The sequence below is a fragment of the Ahaetulla prasina genome, chromosome 1 (genome assembly GCF_028640845.1).
Source record: "Ahaetulla prasina isolate Xishuangbanna chromosome 1, ASM2864084v1, whole genome shotgun sequence".
NCBI classification, from domain to species: Eukaryota; Metazoa; Chordata; class Lepidosauria; order Squamata; family Colubridae; genus Ahaetulla; species Ahaetulla prasina.
Window position 1 is genome coordinate 8,553,690 of NC_080539.1, and position 18,277 is coordinate 8,571,966.

Here is an 18,277-nt window from a genome sequence, read left to right on the forward strand (position 1 = left end):
TGCCTTAACACATTTGTTAATGCTTAATGTGCCATGAAATCTTGTTTTGTCGCAAAAGGCTAATATAGCTGCGCTTCTCAAAATGAATAGCTTAGAGTTCTTTTTATACAATTATTTTTCCATACAGCAGGATAATTTGAAGCTGGAGGAGGTGGAACTCAAAACAGCTCAGGCAAGACAACTTTAATTTCCCCCTAGGGAAGGGTGGGCTCAATATCTAATTAAACAGCGAAGAAATAGAGGAGTCCTGATTTCTCCCCTGCACAAAACATTCCTTTGATTAGAAAAAACGAGTCTGTACACATTTCACTTCTTTTAAAGTTTCACGTATCTTTCTCAGAAACAAAATAAACTTAAGACTGTCTCCAAGTAACAGGAGTTCTCAGTGGGAGCTGCGGTGCAAGAAAAGTGGCTGGAATTATGCTAGCAGAGAAATCCTAAAGGAAAACTGACTCTCACGGTGGATTTTTTTTTCTTTCAATAATTTCCTCAGACTACTGTGTCCATGGGGAAAATGAAGGGTGAAGGCTAAGTATAAAGATACTTAAGAGTCTAATTATTTCTGCTCATTCAACAATCAGCAAGTTGTTCATTAAACCTTTTATCTAATCATCATCGCAAACTTTACATGAATTCATTTTAAAGGTGTGGTGGTATTCTATTTCAAAGAGAGGAGTGTGTAACTATACTTTAATATGGGAAATGCTTATCTTCCTTTACAGAATTAAACTGTCCTTTACAACAAATATCTAAACAGCCCGTGGTTTTTAAGAACTGATTTTAAAAAAAATATTTTAAAAGTGCGTCTGGAAGCAGTCCAACAAATGAAATCATGTATGTATGTATGTATGTATGTATGTATGTATGTATGTATGTATGTGTGTGTGTGTGTGTATATCTATCTATCTATCTATCTATCTATCTATCTATCTATCTATCTATCTAGGTCTTGGCATATTCGGGTCTTTTCCCGTGTAAGGTTGAGAGTATCTTGGCGACGTTTCGACGAGGTCTCACTCATCATCTTCAGGCTGGTGCTTTCGGTTTCGTGCCTTTGCTCGCACAAGCACGAAGCCAAAAGCACCAGCCCGAAGATGATGAGTGAGACCTCGTCGAAACGTCGCCAAGATACTCTCAACCTTACACGGGAAAAGACCTGAATATGCCAAGACCTACATACCTATACCCGTGAAAACTTACGAAAACAAATATAACCCCCACCACGCTCTGTAGCAATTTTGCATTTTAAAAAGACATTTATGCTGTAGATTTAAAGATACAGGACATTTTTAGGTTCCTATCTGCCATCAGAGCCTGGGTAGCAGAAGAAAGAGGCAGTCTGGTCTAGTGGTTGAGACATCAGGATAGAAACCAGGAGACTGTGAGTTCTAGTCCCACCTTAGGCATGCAAGCTGACTGGGTGACTTTGGACCAGTCACAATCCATTTTACAGCAAAGAAATTACATTTTAACCACAGGTTCAAACTTACAAAGTGAAAAGAGAACCACCACCACAAAAGATATGCTTGGCACTGCAAGTGAAAAGTGATTAGGATGCAGGTATTATTAGATAGCCTTTGGCCAAGAAACAGGAGTGGCATCTCGATCAAATTCCCATGTTCCCTCACAGCAATCATAATATTAAAAGTCCTAAGCAACAAGGAACAAAAAATATCCAAAGGATCACTTTCTGGAAGTTCCTTAAGAACCTCTCTAGAGCAGGGGTCTCCAACCATGGTCCCTTTAAGACTTGTGGACTTCAACTCCCAGAGTCCCTCAGCCATAAGTGACTTTTTTCAGTGCTGTTTGATATCATAATCATTGCTTTTAATACTCAAACCCATAACAGCAATTACAGACAGTCCTTGACTTGCAACCGTTCATTTTGTGACTGTTCGAAGTTACAACAGCATTGGAAAAAGCGACTTATATTGTGGCCATTTTTCACATGACCATTGTCTGCAATCCTGTGGTTACATTATCAATATTTGGATGTATGGCCACTGCTTCTTATTTATGATGGTTGCAATGTCGTGGGGGGGGGCGCTTTTGTGACCCTTCTGACAAGCAAAGTCAATGGGGAAGTCGGATTCACTTAACAACCGTGTTACGAACTCAACAACTGCAGTGCTTCACTTAACAACCGTGACAAGAAAGGTCGTAAGATGGGGCAAAACTCACTTAGCAACAGAAATTTTGGGCTCAATTGTGGTCATAAGTCAAAGACTACCTGTAACAGTGAGCTGCTTTGTTTGTTTGTTTGTTTGTTTTTAAATAGGACTTGTAAAAGTATTTTTCTATAGCCGGAGTTGGAATGGCTTCTTTTGATTTCAGATTAAGATAGAAGAGAACGGAGAAGTTACTGATCAAAATATCAAAAAATCAAAGAAATTCTCTCCTGTTTTCAGCTATTAATATTCTCATTTTGTTGCAAATCTTTTTGGTATATGTTGTATAAAAGATGAAGGGAACAAAAGAGTAATTAAAGCAGATGCTGAGTGGAATGCTCTTTCTGTCTTTTTATGCCTTGCTTAAACTCAGAGCTATATACCCGCTGTTTCCATTACACTGCATTCCAGATTAAAAGGCAGAACTATCTAAGATAGAATCTGAACTGTAGTTTAAGTGAATTCCACTTCAGCACTGTCCAATAAATAGCCTTTGCTTTCTGAAAATGCCCCTCTGTGAAGTCACCCTTTCTAGCTTTATTTGCTTTTCTTCAGAACTGCAATTGCAATAGAGCATTATTTGAATGCTGCCATGGGTTATCTTCTAGCCATCTCTGCAAAGCAGATTCCTTTACCATCATCTGAATATGTAAGCCACAGGTAGTTTAAAATGGTACTCTTAAAATTAAGACAGTGATTCTGCAAAAACTTCACCTTTTTAAACTTGGCACATAGTTATTCTATAACAGGGGTGTCAAACTCAAGGCTTAAATCTGGTCTGCAAATAGAACCCGTCTGCGGCGCGCCTCTGGCAGCCAAAACAGAGTGCGAGGGGGAGACACATGCGAGGCCCCACATGCCCCATTTTGGCTAGCAGGGTGCTGCAGGAAGCTGTCCAGGCTGAAAATGGGGCACAGAGGGGGAAACCGCACAAGGGGCCCCCTGTACCCCGTTTTAGCCAGCAGGCTGCCGCAGCAGGCATCCATCCTGTCTCCCCCCTCCCCCCATCTGCCTGCAGAGAACGACAATACTGATCCGGCCCACGAAGAAATCCAGTTTGACACCCCTGTTCTATAGAATTCATAATCACAGGGTGTAAACATGGCCATCAATTTGGTTGCTTTCAAAGGCCTAAAGGAAAAGGTATTTAATTGCCATGATAGCTATAATCTCAGGGGTCCTAAATCAAATTAAAGGCATTTTACTGAGGGGGTGAAATTATGTTTATTTTCTTGTACGGCTACCCCTCTGAAACATGAGATGTCTATGGATACAGAATGCTAGTTGAGATGGATCTTTGTTATGAACAAATGATGCTCTTCTCTGACTTCTAATGTACAGATGGTTCTCTATTTTCAACCATTCATTTAGCAACCATTCAAAGTTACAAAGTCACTGAAAAAAGTGACTTATGACTGATTCTCGCACTTGTTGCAGCATTCTCACTGTCATGTGAACAAAATTCAAGGGGCTTGGCAACCAACATCTAGCTACGATGGCTCTAGCATCCTGGGGTCACTATTTGAGTCCTTCCCAGCCAGTTTCCCACAAGCAAAATCAATGGAGGAAGCTGGATTCCCTTAATGACCGCATGATTCATTTAAGCACAACAACTTTTATGGTCATAAAATTGGGCACAAATGTTAAAACCATTTATTTATTTATTTATAATTTAATTTTTATACCGCCCTTCTCCCGGAGGACTCAGGGCGGTTTACAGCCATATTAAAACCGACACAAAATACAAACACAAATTTAAAAGCAAAATTAAAAACCAAATTACAATAGGCCGAATCAAACTAAAACGGTCATAGACCGACATAAAACCCATTAAAATTTTCATTTAAAAAATTTCGCTTAGGCCAGTCCCGCACGGTGAAATAATAAGGTCTTAAGTTCGCGTTTGAAGGTCCAGAGGTCGGGGAGTTGGCGCAACCCCGGAGGCAGCTCATTCCGAAGGGCAGGTGCCGCCACAGAGAAGGCTCTCCCGCTGGGGGCCGCCAACCAGCATTGTTTGGTCGACAGCACCCTGAGAAGGCCCATCCTGTGGGAGCGCACAACCATCTTCTTAGCAACAGAAATTCTGGTCCCAATTGTGGTCGTACGCTGAGGACTACCTATCTCTATATAGACTCTCGTCATCTATTTTGCTTATTGTGGCAGCCCAGATTCTTTCATCTACTAACTTCCAAACTATGAATAAATGTAAACTATTTTTAAAGAAGTCTGCATAGTTATCTCACTGGCAAAGCTAGATGCTTAATATCTTTGGTAACCTTAAAATCATTCATTTCAATGTTATTTTAAAAAATCTCTTCTTAGTTAGTACACTGAGCGTTTCTGTACCAGAGACAAACTCCTTGTGTATCTAACCCACTTGCCAAATAAAACAGTTTATTCCTATTCCATTCCATTCTATTCTTCTTAAAATAGAGCCCATTTACTCAATACTTTACTTGTGGGGAAAAAAACCTTAATCCATCTGAAACTAGGGAAAAAAACCACTTGCCACTTCAGAAATGAAATTAATAAAACTATTATGCACAAACAGCACTTAACCCTGCCAAATTAAACTACACTGAAGAATGCCACATGAAAATTAGTTAAGAATTCACATCATAGCTATGTGTTTCTTTGCCAGGTTAATATCAGTGCAGGCTATACCTGAATTTTCATAAAACACCGTAATTGACATTATTAACATATTGTGATGAAATAAAAAAGTGTTCATGCAACATTTCTTTTTATCTTGAGCAAGAGAACTCATAGACAGAACACAGGTTTTGCTTCATATTTCTCACAGTGAGCATTTTGCCATACCCACACAAAAACCTCTTAGGAGCTCATCCTAAAACACTGAACAAACATCAGGAACCAACAGCCTATGAAGATTCAGCAACGGACAAAAAAAATTTGCTGCACAATTTACAGTAAGAATTATGGAAACTGACCCTCTAACAAAATAATTAACAGAATAACAAAATAATAGAGTTGGAAGGGACTGTGGAGATCTTCTAGTCCAGGGGTGTCCAAACTTGGTCCCTTTAAGACTTGTGGACTTCAACTCCCAGAGTCCCTCAGCCAGCAAAGCTCTGGGAGTGGAAGTCCACAAGTCTTAAAGGGACCAAGTTTGGACACCCCTGTTCTAGTCCAATCCCCTGCTCAAGCAGGAAACTCTGTACCAGTGATGGTTAACCTTTTTCCCATTGCATGCTAGGAACGGGGGGGGGGTGGTGGTTGTGTGTGTGCGTGCCCACACCCATAATTCTATGTGCCCTGCCCCCACGCATGCATGTGCAACACCCACCCACCCCCCGCTCCCCACACTCCTGGCAGGCGATGGCACAGTAGGCCCATTTTTTGCTGTCCCCAGCCCCCCCCCTCAGAACGGCCTTCCCCCACCCCCCTGGAGGCCAGAAACGGCCCATTTGTCAACTTCCAGTGGGACCGGAAGTTGGCAAATGGACCATTTTCGGCCTCCGGAGGGCTTCTGGGGGGGTTGGGAAAGGCATTTTCGCCCTCCCCAGACTCCTAGAAAGGCTCTGGAGGCTGGGAAGAAAAACAGGCCTTCCCCACCATCCCCTGAGGTCTTCCAGAGGCAGGAAACAGCCTGTTTCAGGCCCAGAAGGCCCAAAAATCAGCTGGCCAGCTGGCATGTGTGCTGGAGCTGACCTCGCGTGCCTACCAATATGGCTACACTTGCCACCTGTGGCACATGTGTCATAGGTTCGTCATCACGGCCCTATACCATTTCAAACAAATGGTTTTCCAATCTCTTCTTAAAAAGAAGAGCACCCACAATTTCTGGAGGCATTGAATGAAATAACTGCATGAGTTTCCATCAGGAACATTCTAAAGGCATGCAGAACATCCCATTTTCAAAATACAAATGACACCAAGAACTCCAGTGAAGGTCACATGTGGTCCACAAGTGCCTATGTCCCTACATTTAAAAGTAACGCTGATATATTTATATTGTCCTACCTAGTTAAATCATAAAACAGTGAATAAGCTCTCAAATTCCTTTGGTCTTGCAGTCAATCCTAATGAAAAGTTCAATCGCATTATGACCTTCTCCATTTATTTTTTAATGGACCAATATAGTTACATGGCATTACTGTCATGATTCCAAAAAGTATTTTAATAAAAGACATTTGCATAGCATTTATTTGCATCTCTTCTCTGAGACAGCTATAACTCTAGAGTTGACAGTGGCCAAGGGAAGGATACAAAAGCAACTCTGCCTTTATTGATACCAGCACATGCAAAAATGAAAGAAGATTTAATATAGGAATGGTTGCAGAAGCAGAGTTTATTCCATGAAGTTGCAAACGCATGAAAATCAGTTCTATCATCAAGTAATATTTGCACTTAAGTGAAAAATCAGTTCACTTCTTCCTATTTTTCTATTTACAGATAGTCTTCGACTTTCGACCACAATTGAGCCCAAAATTTCTGTTGGTAACAGCTTTTAAGTCAATTTTGCCCCATTTTACAATTGTTATTGCCACTGTTGTTAAGTGAATCACTGTAGTCATTAAATTAGTAACATGGTTGTTAAGTGAATCTGGCTTCCCCATGGACTTTGCTTGTCAAAAGGTCACAAAAGGTGACCACATCCTGGGGCAATGCAGCCATCATGAATATAAAACAGTTGTCAAGCATTTGAATTTTGATCATGTGACCATGGGGATATTGCAACGGTGATTACAATAAAACCAGTCATAAGTCACTTTTTTCAGTGCTGTTGTAACTTTGAACAGTCACTTAATGAACTGTTGTAAGTCAAGAACTACCTGTACCTCATACATACGCTTATATATACGCATACGCACACACACACACACAGAGTAAAGGCTACAGAGAAAAAGATAACAGAGAAAAAGAATCATTAAGATACTTTACCTTTTATTGATAGGTTTTTCATCTTTCTCATAAGGCTTCACAAACCACTTCCCAATACGGACAAAGTTCCGGTTCATTAAGCATCTTTCCACCAGGTTATGAATTGCTTTGAAGAGCAGAGTTCGGCATTCATAGGAGAGCCCGTTTTCCCATACACCATCTTCCTCATCTGCATGGATTAAATAAACCTAAATTAATATCAAGCTTTCAACAGAAGCTAAGAGTGGAGCCGCTACCACGACTAAGGGCAATAAATAATATTACTTGTGTAAGAGCCGTCCTAATAGCTTACGCTGAAGTGTATACAAAGGCCACCTGAAATATAAATACTTGAAGGAGTCTTTTGTGGCTTTCTGATAGGCAGCAAAAACTCCATGGTCTCAGAACAAGACGTTTTTTCCAGCTCTTGAACAAAAATCGTTTTGTCAGGGATTTGCTATGCCAGTGAAGTACGAACACATTTCTTCTACTCAGTCACTGTTAAATTTTAAACTACAAGGTCTTTGAGACAAAGACTCAAGCTTTCCTTCATTGTTACCATAACTAGTCCTCGATTTAGGACCACAATTCCCATTGCTAAGCAAGGTGGTTGTTAAATAAGACATGCCCCATTTTATGACCTGTTTTGCCAAGGTTCAATGCACAGGAATGTATTAATCTGCTTAATGACTGCCTCATTTGCTTAATGACCACCCTCTGTACTGGAGAGAAATACCTTGTATGTTTAATGGTCAATGAAGTGTGATACTGATACTATTTGCTTAATGACCACCAAATTCACTGAATGACTGCCACAAAAAAAAAATAAAAGCCATAGAACCAGATCCATGTTGACGCCTCAAAATAATGACTGTAATAACTTACAATAGAAATTCCATGCTCAGTTATGGTCATAAATCAAGGACTACCTGTATTATCAGTTACTTGCAGGGGATCCTGGAGTCCTATGGACAATCACTTCAATAGGAGCCAGCAGTGCCAGCTGCCAAAAAAGCCAAAATAGTCCTAGGCTGCAGTAACAGAGGAAATAGAATCAAGATCACATGAAGTGGTAATACCACTTTATAATGCCTTGGTAAGGCCACACTTGGAATCCTGCATCGCCACGACCAAAACTGGTAAAAAAAGATGTTGAGACTCTAAAAAGAGTGCAGATAGATCAACAAAGATGATTAGGGGACTGGAGGATAAAACATATGAAGAACGGTTGCAGGAACTGGGTATGTCTAGTTTAATGAAAAGAAGGACTAGGGGAGACATGATAGCAGTCTTCCAATATCTCAGGGGTTGCTACAAAGAAGAGAGAGTCAAACTATTCTCCAAATCACCAGAGATAAGAATGGAAGCAACCTAGAACCGAGAAGAAATTTCCTGACAGAACAATGGGCTGGGAAGTGGCTCACCAGGCTAATGCAGCCTGTTATTAACACACAGCTGCCTGCTCGAGTCCCACCAGGCCCAAGGTTGACTCAGCCTTCCATCCTTTATAAGGTAGGTAAAATGAGGACCCAGATTGTTGGGGGGACAATAAGTTGACTTTGTATATAAATATATACAAATAGGATGAGACTATTGCCTTACACAATGTAAGCCGCCCTGAGTCTTCGGAGAAGGGCGGGATATAAATTAAAAAAAACAAAAAACAATTAACCACTGGAACAACTTGCCTCCAGAAGTTGTGAATTCTCCAACACTGGAAGTTTTTAGAAGAGATTGGACAACCATTTGTCTGAAATGGAATAGGGTTTCCTGCCTGAGCAGGAGGTTGGACTAGAAGATCTCCAAGGTCCCTTCCAACTCTGTTATTCTATATTCCGTACTTTTAATATAGAGACTCTCTTGACACATTACTATTTATGAATTCATAGGTTGAACACAACAAGCACATTCAACAAGGCAATCATAAGTAATTAAAGAAGTGTCCATGCAGCCTCATCAATGCTCATAAAAATGTTTAAATAGCAGAACAATATTAGTATCCCATTACTATACACACAGACTCAACTAGTACCGAGTATTGAACTTTTGGCTACAGGTAGTCCTTGCCTTACAATTGAGCCCAACATTTCCATTGCACAGCAAGACAGTTGTTAAATGAGTTTTGCCCTATTTTATGATTTTTCTTGGCACAATTGTTTAAGTGTGTCACTGCAGTAGTTAAGTTAGTAACACAGTTGTTAAGTGAATCTGGCTTTCCCATTGACTTTGATTCTCAGAAGGTCGCAAAAATTGATCATGGGACTCTGAGACACTACAATGGTCATAAACACATGCCAGGTTTCCAAGCAATTGAATTTTGAGCATGTGACCAAGGGAATGTTTTTCCCCAATGATGTTGTAACCTTGAACGGTTACTAAACGAATGGCAGTAAGTGGAGGACTACCTCTACTGCACTCCTTCCTGTTCCCAGGCTAGCAACCTAGAATACTACCAGCCTCCAGCAGGCTAGTAACAGATTCTGCAACCTAGCAATCATTGTAAATGTTTTTGTAAAAACAGGCACAAGTTACACTCTTTTTGTAAACATCCTCTTAGTTATTTCAGGGCCCTTACCGTATTTTTTTTTTTTGAAACACAAGTTATAAACATAACAGTAAAAGGAGCTTAAAACATTCTATAAAGTTAACAAGGCAGAAGCCTAGGTCAATAATTAAATCTGTCGAAAGTCAAGGATCAGTGAAGATTTCCCTATGGAAAAAGTACACTGAGCCAGAAAGGAAGAAAAAATTGAAGCCGGATATAATAACAGCATTAAAGTCATTTACTTTTGCTATAAATTAGCAGTCTCAAATCCCGAATCAAAATAGATGACATGGGCATTGCCACATCGTCTATCTGCAACAGGGAAATAGTAACTCACCGGAGTCTTAAAAACACAATAAATATACATCATTACAAGTGATTGAAACTACCTGCTACAGGTAGCCCTCAACTTATAACATTTCGTTTAGGGATGGTTCAAAGTTATATCAGCATTTTAAAATTTGATTTATGGCTGTTTTTTATACTTACAACCATTTCAGCATCCCCATGGTCACATGTTCAAAATTCAGATACTTGGTAACTGACTCATATTTATGACGGTTGCAGTGTCCCAGGGAAACGTGATCCCCTTTTGTGACTTCTGACAAGAAAAATCAATGGGGAAACCAGATTCACTTAACAACCATATTACTAACTTAACAACTGCAGTGATTCACATAATAACTGTAGCAAGGTAGGTCATAAAACGGGGCAAAACTCACTCGACAACCATCTCACTTCACAAACAGAAATGTTGGGCTCAACTGTGGTTCTAAGCTGAGGGCCAGGTGTATTCTGTGTCACTACTCTTCAAACTGCCACCTATAGCCTCCCATCGGCCTGTGCGCTCCCATAGGGAGGGCCTCCTCAGGGTGCCGTCAGTCAAACAATGCCAACTGGGGGCCCCCAGGGGGAGGGCCTTCTCTGTGGGGGCTCCAGCCCTATGGAATGAGTTGCCTCCGGGGTTGCGCCAACTCCCCGACCTCCGGTCCTTTAAACGCGAGCTCAAGACTTTCTTATTCCACCGTGCGGGGCTAGCTTGATGAAAATTTAAGTGGGGTTTTAGGATTGTTTTATTTTAGTTTTAATTTTAATTGGCCATTTTATAATCAGTTTTTTAATTTTGTCTATGTGTATGTTGTTTTTACTTGGCTGTGCACTGCCCTGAGTCCTTCGGGAGAAGGGCGGTATAAAAATCTAATAAATAAATAAATAAATAAACAAACAAACAAACAAACCTAGTTATTCGGCACAAGCTTTCCTGAAAGACAGCTTGCCTATGAACTACCTCTGCAATGTAACAAAATTGTTCAGAGTGTGGACCACTCGCTCATGCAGGGTGGCTACAATACTATGGACTAGCACAAAATCCCTGAAAAAAATCAGAAAGCAGAGAGTGACAAAAGCATTGCTCTTATTTCCTCATGAGACAACTGGGATACGGTTCAATCTTCAGTTTTAGTAGCATTTCCTTTAAGCACTTTCAACAAGAAAAGCTTGGGTATGCGTAATGGTATGTGGGAAAGACTTTGGGAGATGGGGCCAAGAGACGCTGCCTAGGTAACTATCAGATAAGGGAGGGCATAGCCCTCAGCTGCATAATGGGTGGAGAAGAGAGAGTCGGGAACCCTCCCTAACTTCTCAGGCTGTTAAAAAAAAAAAAGTAAGTAAGAAAGAAAGAAATGGCAGCAGAGTTGTATTTTCAGACTTGCAAGTGTCTATTAATGCAGCCTTACAATAAAATAGAATTAACTCATCTATCTGGGAAGGTTTACAGTTATGGGACAGTAGCATAATCTAGGTAGTCCACTTATAACCTTTCATTTAGTGACCATTCAAAGTTAAAATGGTACTGGGAAAAAACTGACTTATGGCCATTTTTCACACATACAACTGTTGCTGATCCCCATTTTCACATGATCAAAATTTGGACACTTGGCAACTGGCTTATATTTATAACAATTGCTGTGTCCCAGGGTCATGTGATCACCTTTTGCGACCTTCCGAGAAAGTCAATGGGGAAGCCAGATTCACCTTACAAGCAACTGTAGGTCGTAAAATGTACTTAAACGAAGTTGTTAAGCAAAGTTTACTTAACAACTGCCTCGCTTAGCAATAGAAATTTTGGGCTCGATTCTGGTCATAAATCAAGGACCACCTGACATGAAAAACCAGGAGTCATAACATACAATACAAGATGAGCAATACAGTCCCTTAATTAATGGGACATAAAATCCGGATCGATCCTTTCCCGAAAGACTTATTTTTCTTCACAGCACCTTAGATTAACTTGTAAATAACTCCAGAAAAGTCACTACTCAGCAGAGTACATTACAGTTAAGAATTGATAGAAAATAGCACTTCCATGTTGCAAACCAATGGTGTTTGGCTTTAGCAGCCCAATTTGTTTCATGCTGGACTCATGGGCAAGAAAAAAATGTTCCTTTTTCCATTAGTCTGAATACAGTATTTGTGAACATAAAATCAGTCCTCACCAGCAAGCTATCAGGCTAGGGTTTAATATCAGTATTAATTTAAGAAACTTCAAACGGTTGTTTGGAAAAAAAAACCTTAGCCAATAAGAATTGTTAAATAGATTTGACAGGCAGCCATTTCCCTGCAAAGATAGTCTTTGTGAATGTGAATTGACCTCTGAGTTGTTTAGTAGTCAGGGTCAAGGGCATTTTATTTATTTATTTATTTGCCACATTTATTACTTTATAAGTAACCCAAGGCAGTAAATATACATCATAGCCTTCCTCCTATCTTCCCCACATCAAAACTCTGTGAGGCAGGGGTGAAATGCTCCCGGTTCGGACCGAATCAGCTGATCCGGTGGCGATGGCAGCAGGTGGTTCGGAGAACTGATAGCAAAAATCCCTGGCCCCACCCATGCCCACTCAATGCCTGGTCACTCGCTTCCCTGCTTGCTGCTTCTTTTTAAAAATGCTTTTAAAAAGTAAAAAAAAAAGGCTCTGACAATCACAGCTGAACCGCGCGATCGCCAGAGACTTTTTTTTTACTTTTAAAAGCATCTTTTTACAACCTATTCGGCCGAACAGGTTGTAAAAAAAATGCTTTTAAAAGTAAAAGCTGACCCCCCTCCCCGAGTGCTGTTCTACTTACTCCATCCCTCCTTTTGGCACGCACTGCGCTTGCACCTTGCATTTGGCGCGTGGTGCGCACTGAGCATGCGCACACACAGTGCGCAACCAGCAAACCAGTAGTAAATCGGTTGATTTTACCACCTCAGTGAGGTGAGTTGGGCCGAGAGTTAGTGACTGGCCCAAAAATCACCCAGCCAGCTTTCATACCTAAGCCGGGACTAGAATTCATCATCTCCTGGTTTCTAGGCCAGTACCTTAACCACTGCAAAAATACTCTGAAAAGACAGGATGTCCACCAGTAAACAACTCCTCTCCTTCAATTTCTTTATGAAATATAGAAGAAAAAAATGGTCTCATGTCATTATAAAATTATAACTAGCATCACTTTTTGGTCTGCTGTAGATCACAGTATGGGGTGAGATTTTCTCCTTCTTGGTGTAGGCATAAAGAAGTAAACAGAGAAGGTTTACTATTGGAGAGCTCTGGAGTATAGGCCCTAAAATGCAGACTTCTCTAGATGCTGTATGTTCCAGATCCTGACATGCCAAGAGATGCTATCCTTTAAGTCCTCAGAGTGGCACAAAGAATTTAGAGCAAGGGTCCATGAAAATATAAATGGCTGCCTACAAAGAAAATATATCATGATTATGAGCCTTTCTGCAAAGGAGACGATTCAAATAAAAAATGGAAACACTCTGTTACAAGGAAGCGAAGAACACAATCGCTTTCTTGAAATTTTGGGAGTTGACTGGACCCACTAGGCTCCTCGAGATGTGATTTAGACAGCCCACTTGAGCACTTAATGGATCCACAGGGTTTCCGAAAACTGCTCAAGGATCTCAAAGGTACTTCTGTCAAATGTTGTGTTAACCTCTGAAATACAGAGGTGAACAAGGTACTATACAAGATTGGCCTTAATGGTCTCTCTTCCCTGCCCACCAATCCTAATCAGTTTCTTGATTTTCTAAAAAGCAACGGAAAATGACATAGATGAAGAGATGCCTGGAGCAATGCTGAGGGGGGAAAAAAAGATACAACGATGAACAGTTATGAGCTCAAATCTGAACCAATAAGGCAACAGGGGGCTTTCCTGTCTCACTTGATTTGTAGGATATCAGGCAACTAGTCCAAATTTAATAAAAAGAATGGGCCAGAACAGCCTATTAGTATTGTTACACCAAACTGGATAAACATTTTGAGGATAAAGTTGGGAGCAGCAGATGGAGGCTGTGGCCAAGTCAACCTTTTGATGCTACAAGCTAGTGAACCAACTGTGATTTTATCTGGCACAAGATACACTGAAGGCCATCACTCATGCCCCGTGGTGGCGCAGTCATTCGCATGCAGTTATTGCAGGCAAAAACTCTGCCCACAGCTAGGAGTTTGATCCTGACCAGCTCAAGGCTGACTAGGGCTTCCATCCTTCCAAAGTCAGTAAAATGAAGACCCAGATTGTTGGGAGTAAGATGCTAACACTGTAAGCTGCTCAGAGAGTGCTGTTAAGCACTATGAAGCACTAAGTCTTCCGGGTGCAATTCAAGATGCTGGTTGTCACCTTTAAAGCCCGTCATGGCTTGGGACCAAGTTATCCCATCAGAGCGGGACCCATCAGAGTGGGAGGCAGGGTATGTTATGGGTCCCATCCCCTAGGGAGATACACCTGGTGAGACCCAGAAGAGTGGGCCTTCTCCATGGTGGCCCCCTCTCTCTGGAACATCATCCCCACAGAGAGTAGAGTGCCACTCTAGCACTCTTCCGAAAGGTGCTTGCCTGGGGAACCCAGAGCGGGATGGAGCCCATTAAATGGCTTCTGTGAGGTGCTGTTGCCGGAGGGGTGGGGGGTGATTTTAGTATATTAATTTATTATATGACTCTTCTTTTATTAGTTTTATTGTTTTTGTATGGGGTTTTACATTCTGTAAGCCTCTTTGAGTCACCATGGATGAAGGGAAGGAAGGAAGGAAGGAAGGAAGGAAGGAAGGAAGGAAGGAAGGAAGGAAGGAAGGAAGGAAGGAAGGAAGGAAGGAAGGAAGGGCTAAGAACTACCTCTTTCTCCAATGCACTACAGTACTATAATTTCCCCCAAAAGCCTTTCAAAGCCACTCAGGAACTTCAGCTGAAGTTTTACAAATATACTGCCATGTTATACCCACTGCTGAGGGAGTTGCACTGGTTGCCAGTTTGTTTCAGATGCAAGGGAAGATGGTGGCTGTTACCTCTAAAGATCAACTTAAAAGATCACCTTTCCGGGACCTTCTGACACTTAACCCTAACAGTGGGCTTTTTTGATGAGAGCTCACCTCCTTTTTTTCCAGAAGCTTTTAAAAATATGGCTATCCCACATTGGCTTTGGGAACTGTCTAATATTGAGCTACCATCAGTAGTGTTAAATTGTAAAAACCAGGCAGCAAGTCTTCGCTACTGCAATCCTTCTACTTTGAGATTTCTTGCCTTCACCTCTTCTCTTCTTTAAGTGATTACAGGTAGTCCTCGACTTACAACAGTTCATTTAGTGACCATTCAAAGTTACACCGGCACTGAAAAAGGTGACTTACGACCGCTTTTACAGTTACAACCTTTGCAGCATCCCCATGATCCTCTGATCAAAATTCAGATGCTTGGCAACAGATTCATATTTATGACTGTTGCTATGTCCGAAGATCATGTGATCCCCTTCTGCGACCTTCTGACAGTCCAAGTCAATGGGGAAGTCAGATTCACTTAACAACCGTGTTACTAACTTATCAACTGCTGTGATTCACTTAACAACTGAGGTAAGAAAGGTTGTAAAATGGGGCAAAAACTCACTTAACAAATGTCTCACTTGAGAGCAAAAATTGGGGGCTGAACTTTGAGGGAGGTTGTTGAGGATTACCTGCATCTGGATTTTTTAATAGTATTGTATATATGTCATTAGGTTTTGTATGGTTTTATCTTTTAATATTATAATCCACCCAGAGCAGCCTTGCGGTAAAATGGGTGGCTAATACATTTTGCAAACAAACAAACAAATCACCACTCTTCTAAGGTGCTTGTAACCAGGACCAAATGTTTCCAATTGCCATCTGGGAGATTTCTATTAAGTGTATGTTTGTCTGTCTTGGTTTATTTACATGTATTAATTACTTCCTGTTTAAAAAAGATATAAACTATGAAAACAAAATCATAAAGACAAGAAGAAACAAAGGAAGGGTAGAGATGGAAGAATAACAAACAAAAGGAAACAACCTAAGTTAAAAGGAGGCTTCAATCATCTCCATTTAAAGGTTCGAGTGAAGAGTGGGGTCTTTAGGGCAGGGATGAAATGTTCCCGGTTTGGACCGGATCAGCCAAACCCCTTAGCAATGGTGGCAGGTGGTTCGGAGAACCGGTAGCAAAAATCCCTGGTACCACCCCCTGCCCCAGCTGAGCCGTGTGATCATCAGAGTTTTGGGGGTTTTTTTACTTTTAAAAGCATTTTTTCTTTGGCCGAAAAAAATGCTTTTAAAAGTAAAAAAAAAAAGCCTCTGATGATCGCGCGGCTTAGCTGGGATCATCAGAACCCTTTAAAAGCTTTTTTTTAACAAACTCTTCGGCCGAAGAGGTTGTAAAAATAAAAAGCTTTTAAAAGGCTCCTCTGGCGATCCCAGCTGAGTTGCCTGATCGCCAGAACCCTTTAAAAGCATGTTTTCTACAAGCACTTCGGCCAAAGAGGTTATAGAAAAAATGTTTTTAAAATTTTTTTTAAAAAAGTTGGCCACATCCACCCAGTCACATTAGCCCCCCCCAAGCCACGCCCATAGAGCCGGTAGTAACAAATTTTACATTTCACCCCTGCTTTAGGCCTCTTTTGAAACACCAACAAGGTGGAGTCCTTTGGATCTGGGGAGTAACCTCATTCCATAGGGCAGGTACTGCAACACATACCCAGGGTCCGGATAGATGGTATTGCTTAACTCAGTGGTTCTCAACCTTTATAATGCTGTGAACCCTTTAATACAATTCCCCACGATGTGGCGACCCCAACCATAAAATTATTTTTTTTTAGGCAGCGATCTCAGCACGCCTCAGCAACCGCAGAAGAGGGGAAAAAGCGGCAAACTGTTTTTTTTTATTTATCGCACCTGAAGCCGTATTGGCTAGCGATCTGAACTGCTTGCGATTGCCTTGAGGACAGAGGCATTAAAGCGGAGACTCCTCCCCTACTAAGTTTATCGCGCCTGAAGCCAGATTAGGCTAGCGATTGGGAGTGATTGCAGCTGGCTTGAGAGGGAAACATCAGAGCAAAGATTTCTCTCTTTTTTAATACATCGCACCTGAAGCCGAATTCGCGATTCTTCGACTCGCAAGTATACTTTCCATATTTCCGACGGTCTTAGGCGACCCCTGGCAAATCGTCATTCGACCCCCAACGGGGTCGCGACCCACAGGTTGAGAACCGCTTGCTTAACTTAAGTTAGTCCAGAATGCGGCTGCGCGGGTTATAGATGGAGCCCCTCGTGGCTCCCGCATAACACCCATCCTGCGCAGGCTGCACTGGCTACCTGTGGCACCTTCCGGGTGCGCTTCAAGGTCTTGGTGACCACCTTCAAAGCGCTCCATGGCATAGGGCCGGGTTATCTACGGGACCGCCTACTGCGACCAGATACCTCTCACCAACCCGTGCGCTCTCACAGAGAGGGACTCCTCAGGGTGCCGTCAGCTAGGCAGTGTCGTCTGGCGACGCCCAGGGGAAGGGCCTTCTCTGTGGGGGCTCCCGTCCTCTGGAACGAACTCCCCCCAGGACTCCGTCAACTTCCGGACCTCCGAACCTTCCGTCGCGAGCTCAAGACACATTTATTCATCTGTGCAGGACTGGCTTAGATTTTAAATTTATAGGGGTTTTTAATTGGTTTTAATATTTATATTTCCATTTTAATAATTGGGCATTAGAATAAGTTTTTTAATGATTATTTTAATTTGTATATTGATGTTTTATATGCCTGTGAACCGCCCTGAGTCCTTTGGGAGATAGGGCGGTATATAAATTCGATAAATAAATAAATAAATAAATAAATAAATAAATAAATAAATAAATAAATAAATAAATAAATAAATAAATAAATAAATCTGGAGTGCTCCAACCCTGCCAAACCAAGCTGGCCAGGCAGATGCTGGGGCAATAAGTGGTCCCTACATTAACCAGGCCCTCTGCCATGTAGGGCTTTGTGGGTAATAACCAGCCTCTCAGAAGTAACCAGTGCAGCTCATATAGTGTTAAATGGCCATACTAAGGCATGCCCAACAGTGCCTATGTTGCTGCATTCTGGAATAGCTTTTAGGGTGCAATTCAAGGGCAGCTCCATGTGGTGGTGCGCATTGCTGCAGCAAATGATAAAAACTGCCAAGAAATGAACTTTTTTTTCCTATTTTACTAACCTCAAAAGTACATCAAGAGAATAGTGTTTGAGTCAAGCTACCAATAAATCAAGGAAACATTTTGAAAAAGATGAGAACGTTATACTAATCTTTCAATTTACTTCCACCCTTGATTTGCAAACATGGTGCAAGTTGTTTTTAGCAGCAGCAAACATCCATAATAAAATACGGCAAAA

At 41.4% G+C, this 18,277-nt stretch overlaps 1 protein-coding gene across 3 annotated transcripts in view; it reads right to left on the reverse strand.

Annotated features, from left to right (window-relative positions):
• The window catches only part of MED13 (mediator complex subunit 13), a 167,757-nt gene that overhangs the window by 128,736 nt on the left and 20,744 nt on the right, over positions 1 to 18,277 (reverse strand). For all 3 annotated transcript variants that reach the window (XM_058164115.1, XM_058164114.1, XM_058164116.1), the window contains exon 3: positions 7,074 to 7,242. In XM_058164115.1, coding sequence (XP_058020098.1) covers positions 7,074 to 7,242 — 169 coding nt within the window. The remainder of the gene's footprint in view (positions 1 to 7,073; positions 7,243 to 18,277) is intronic.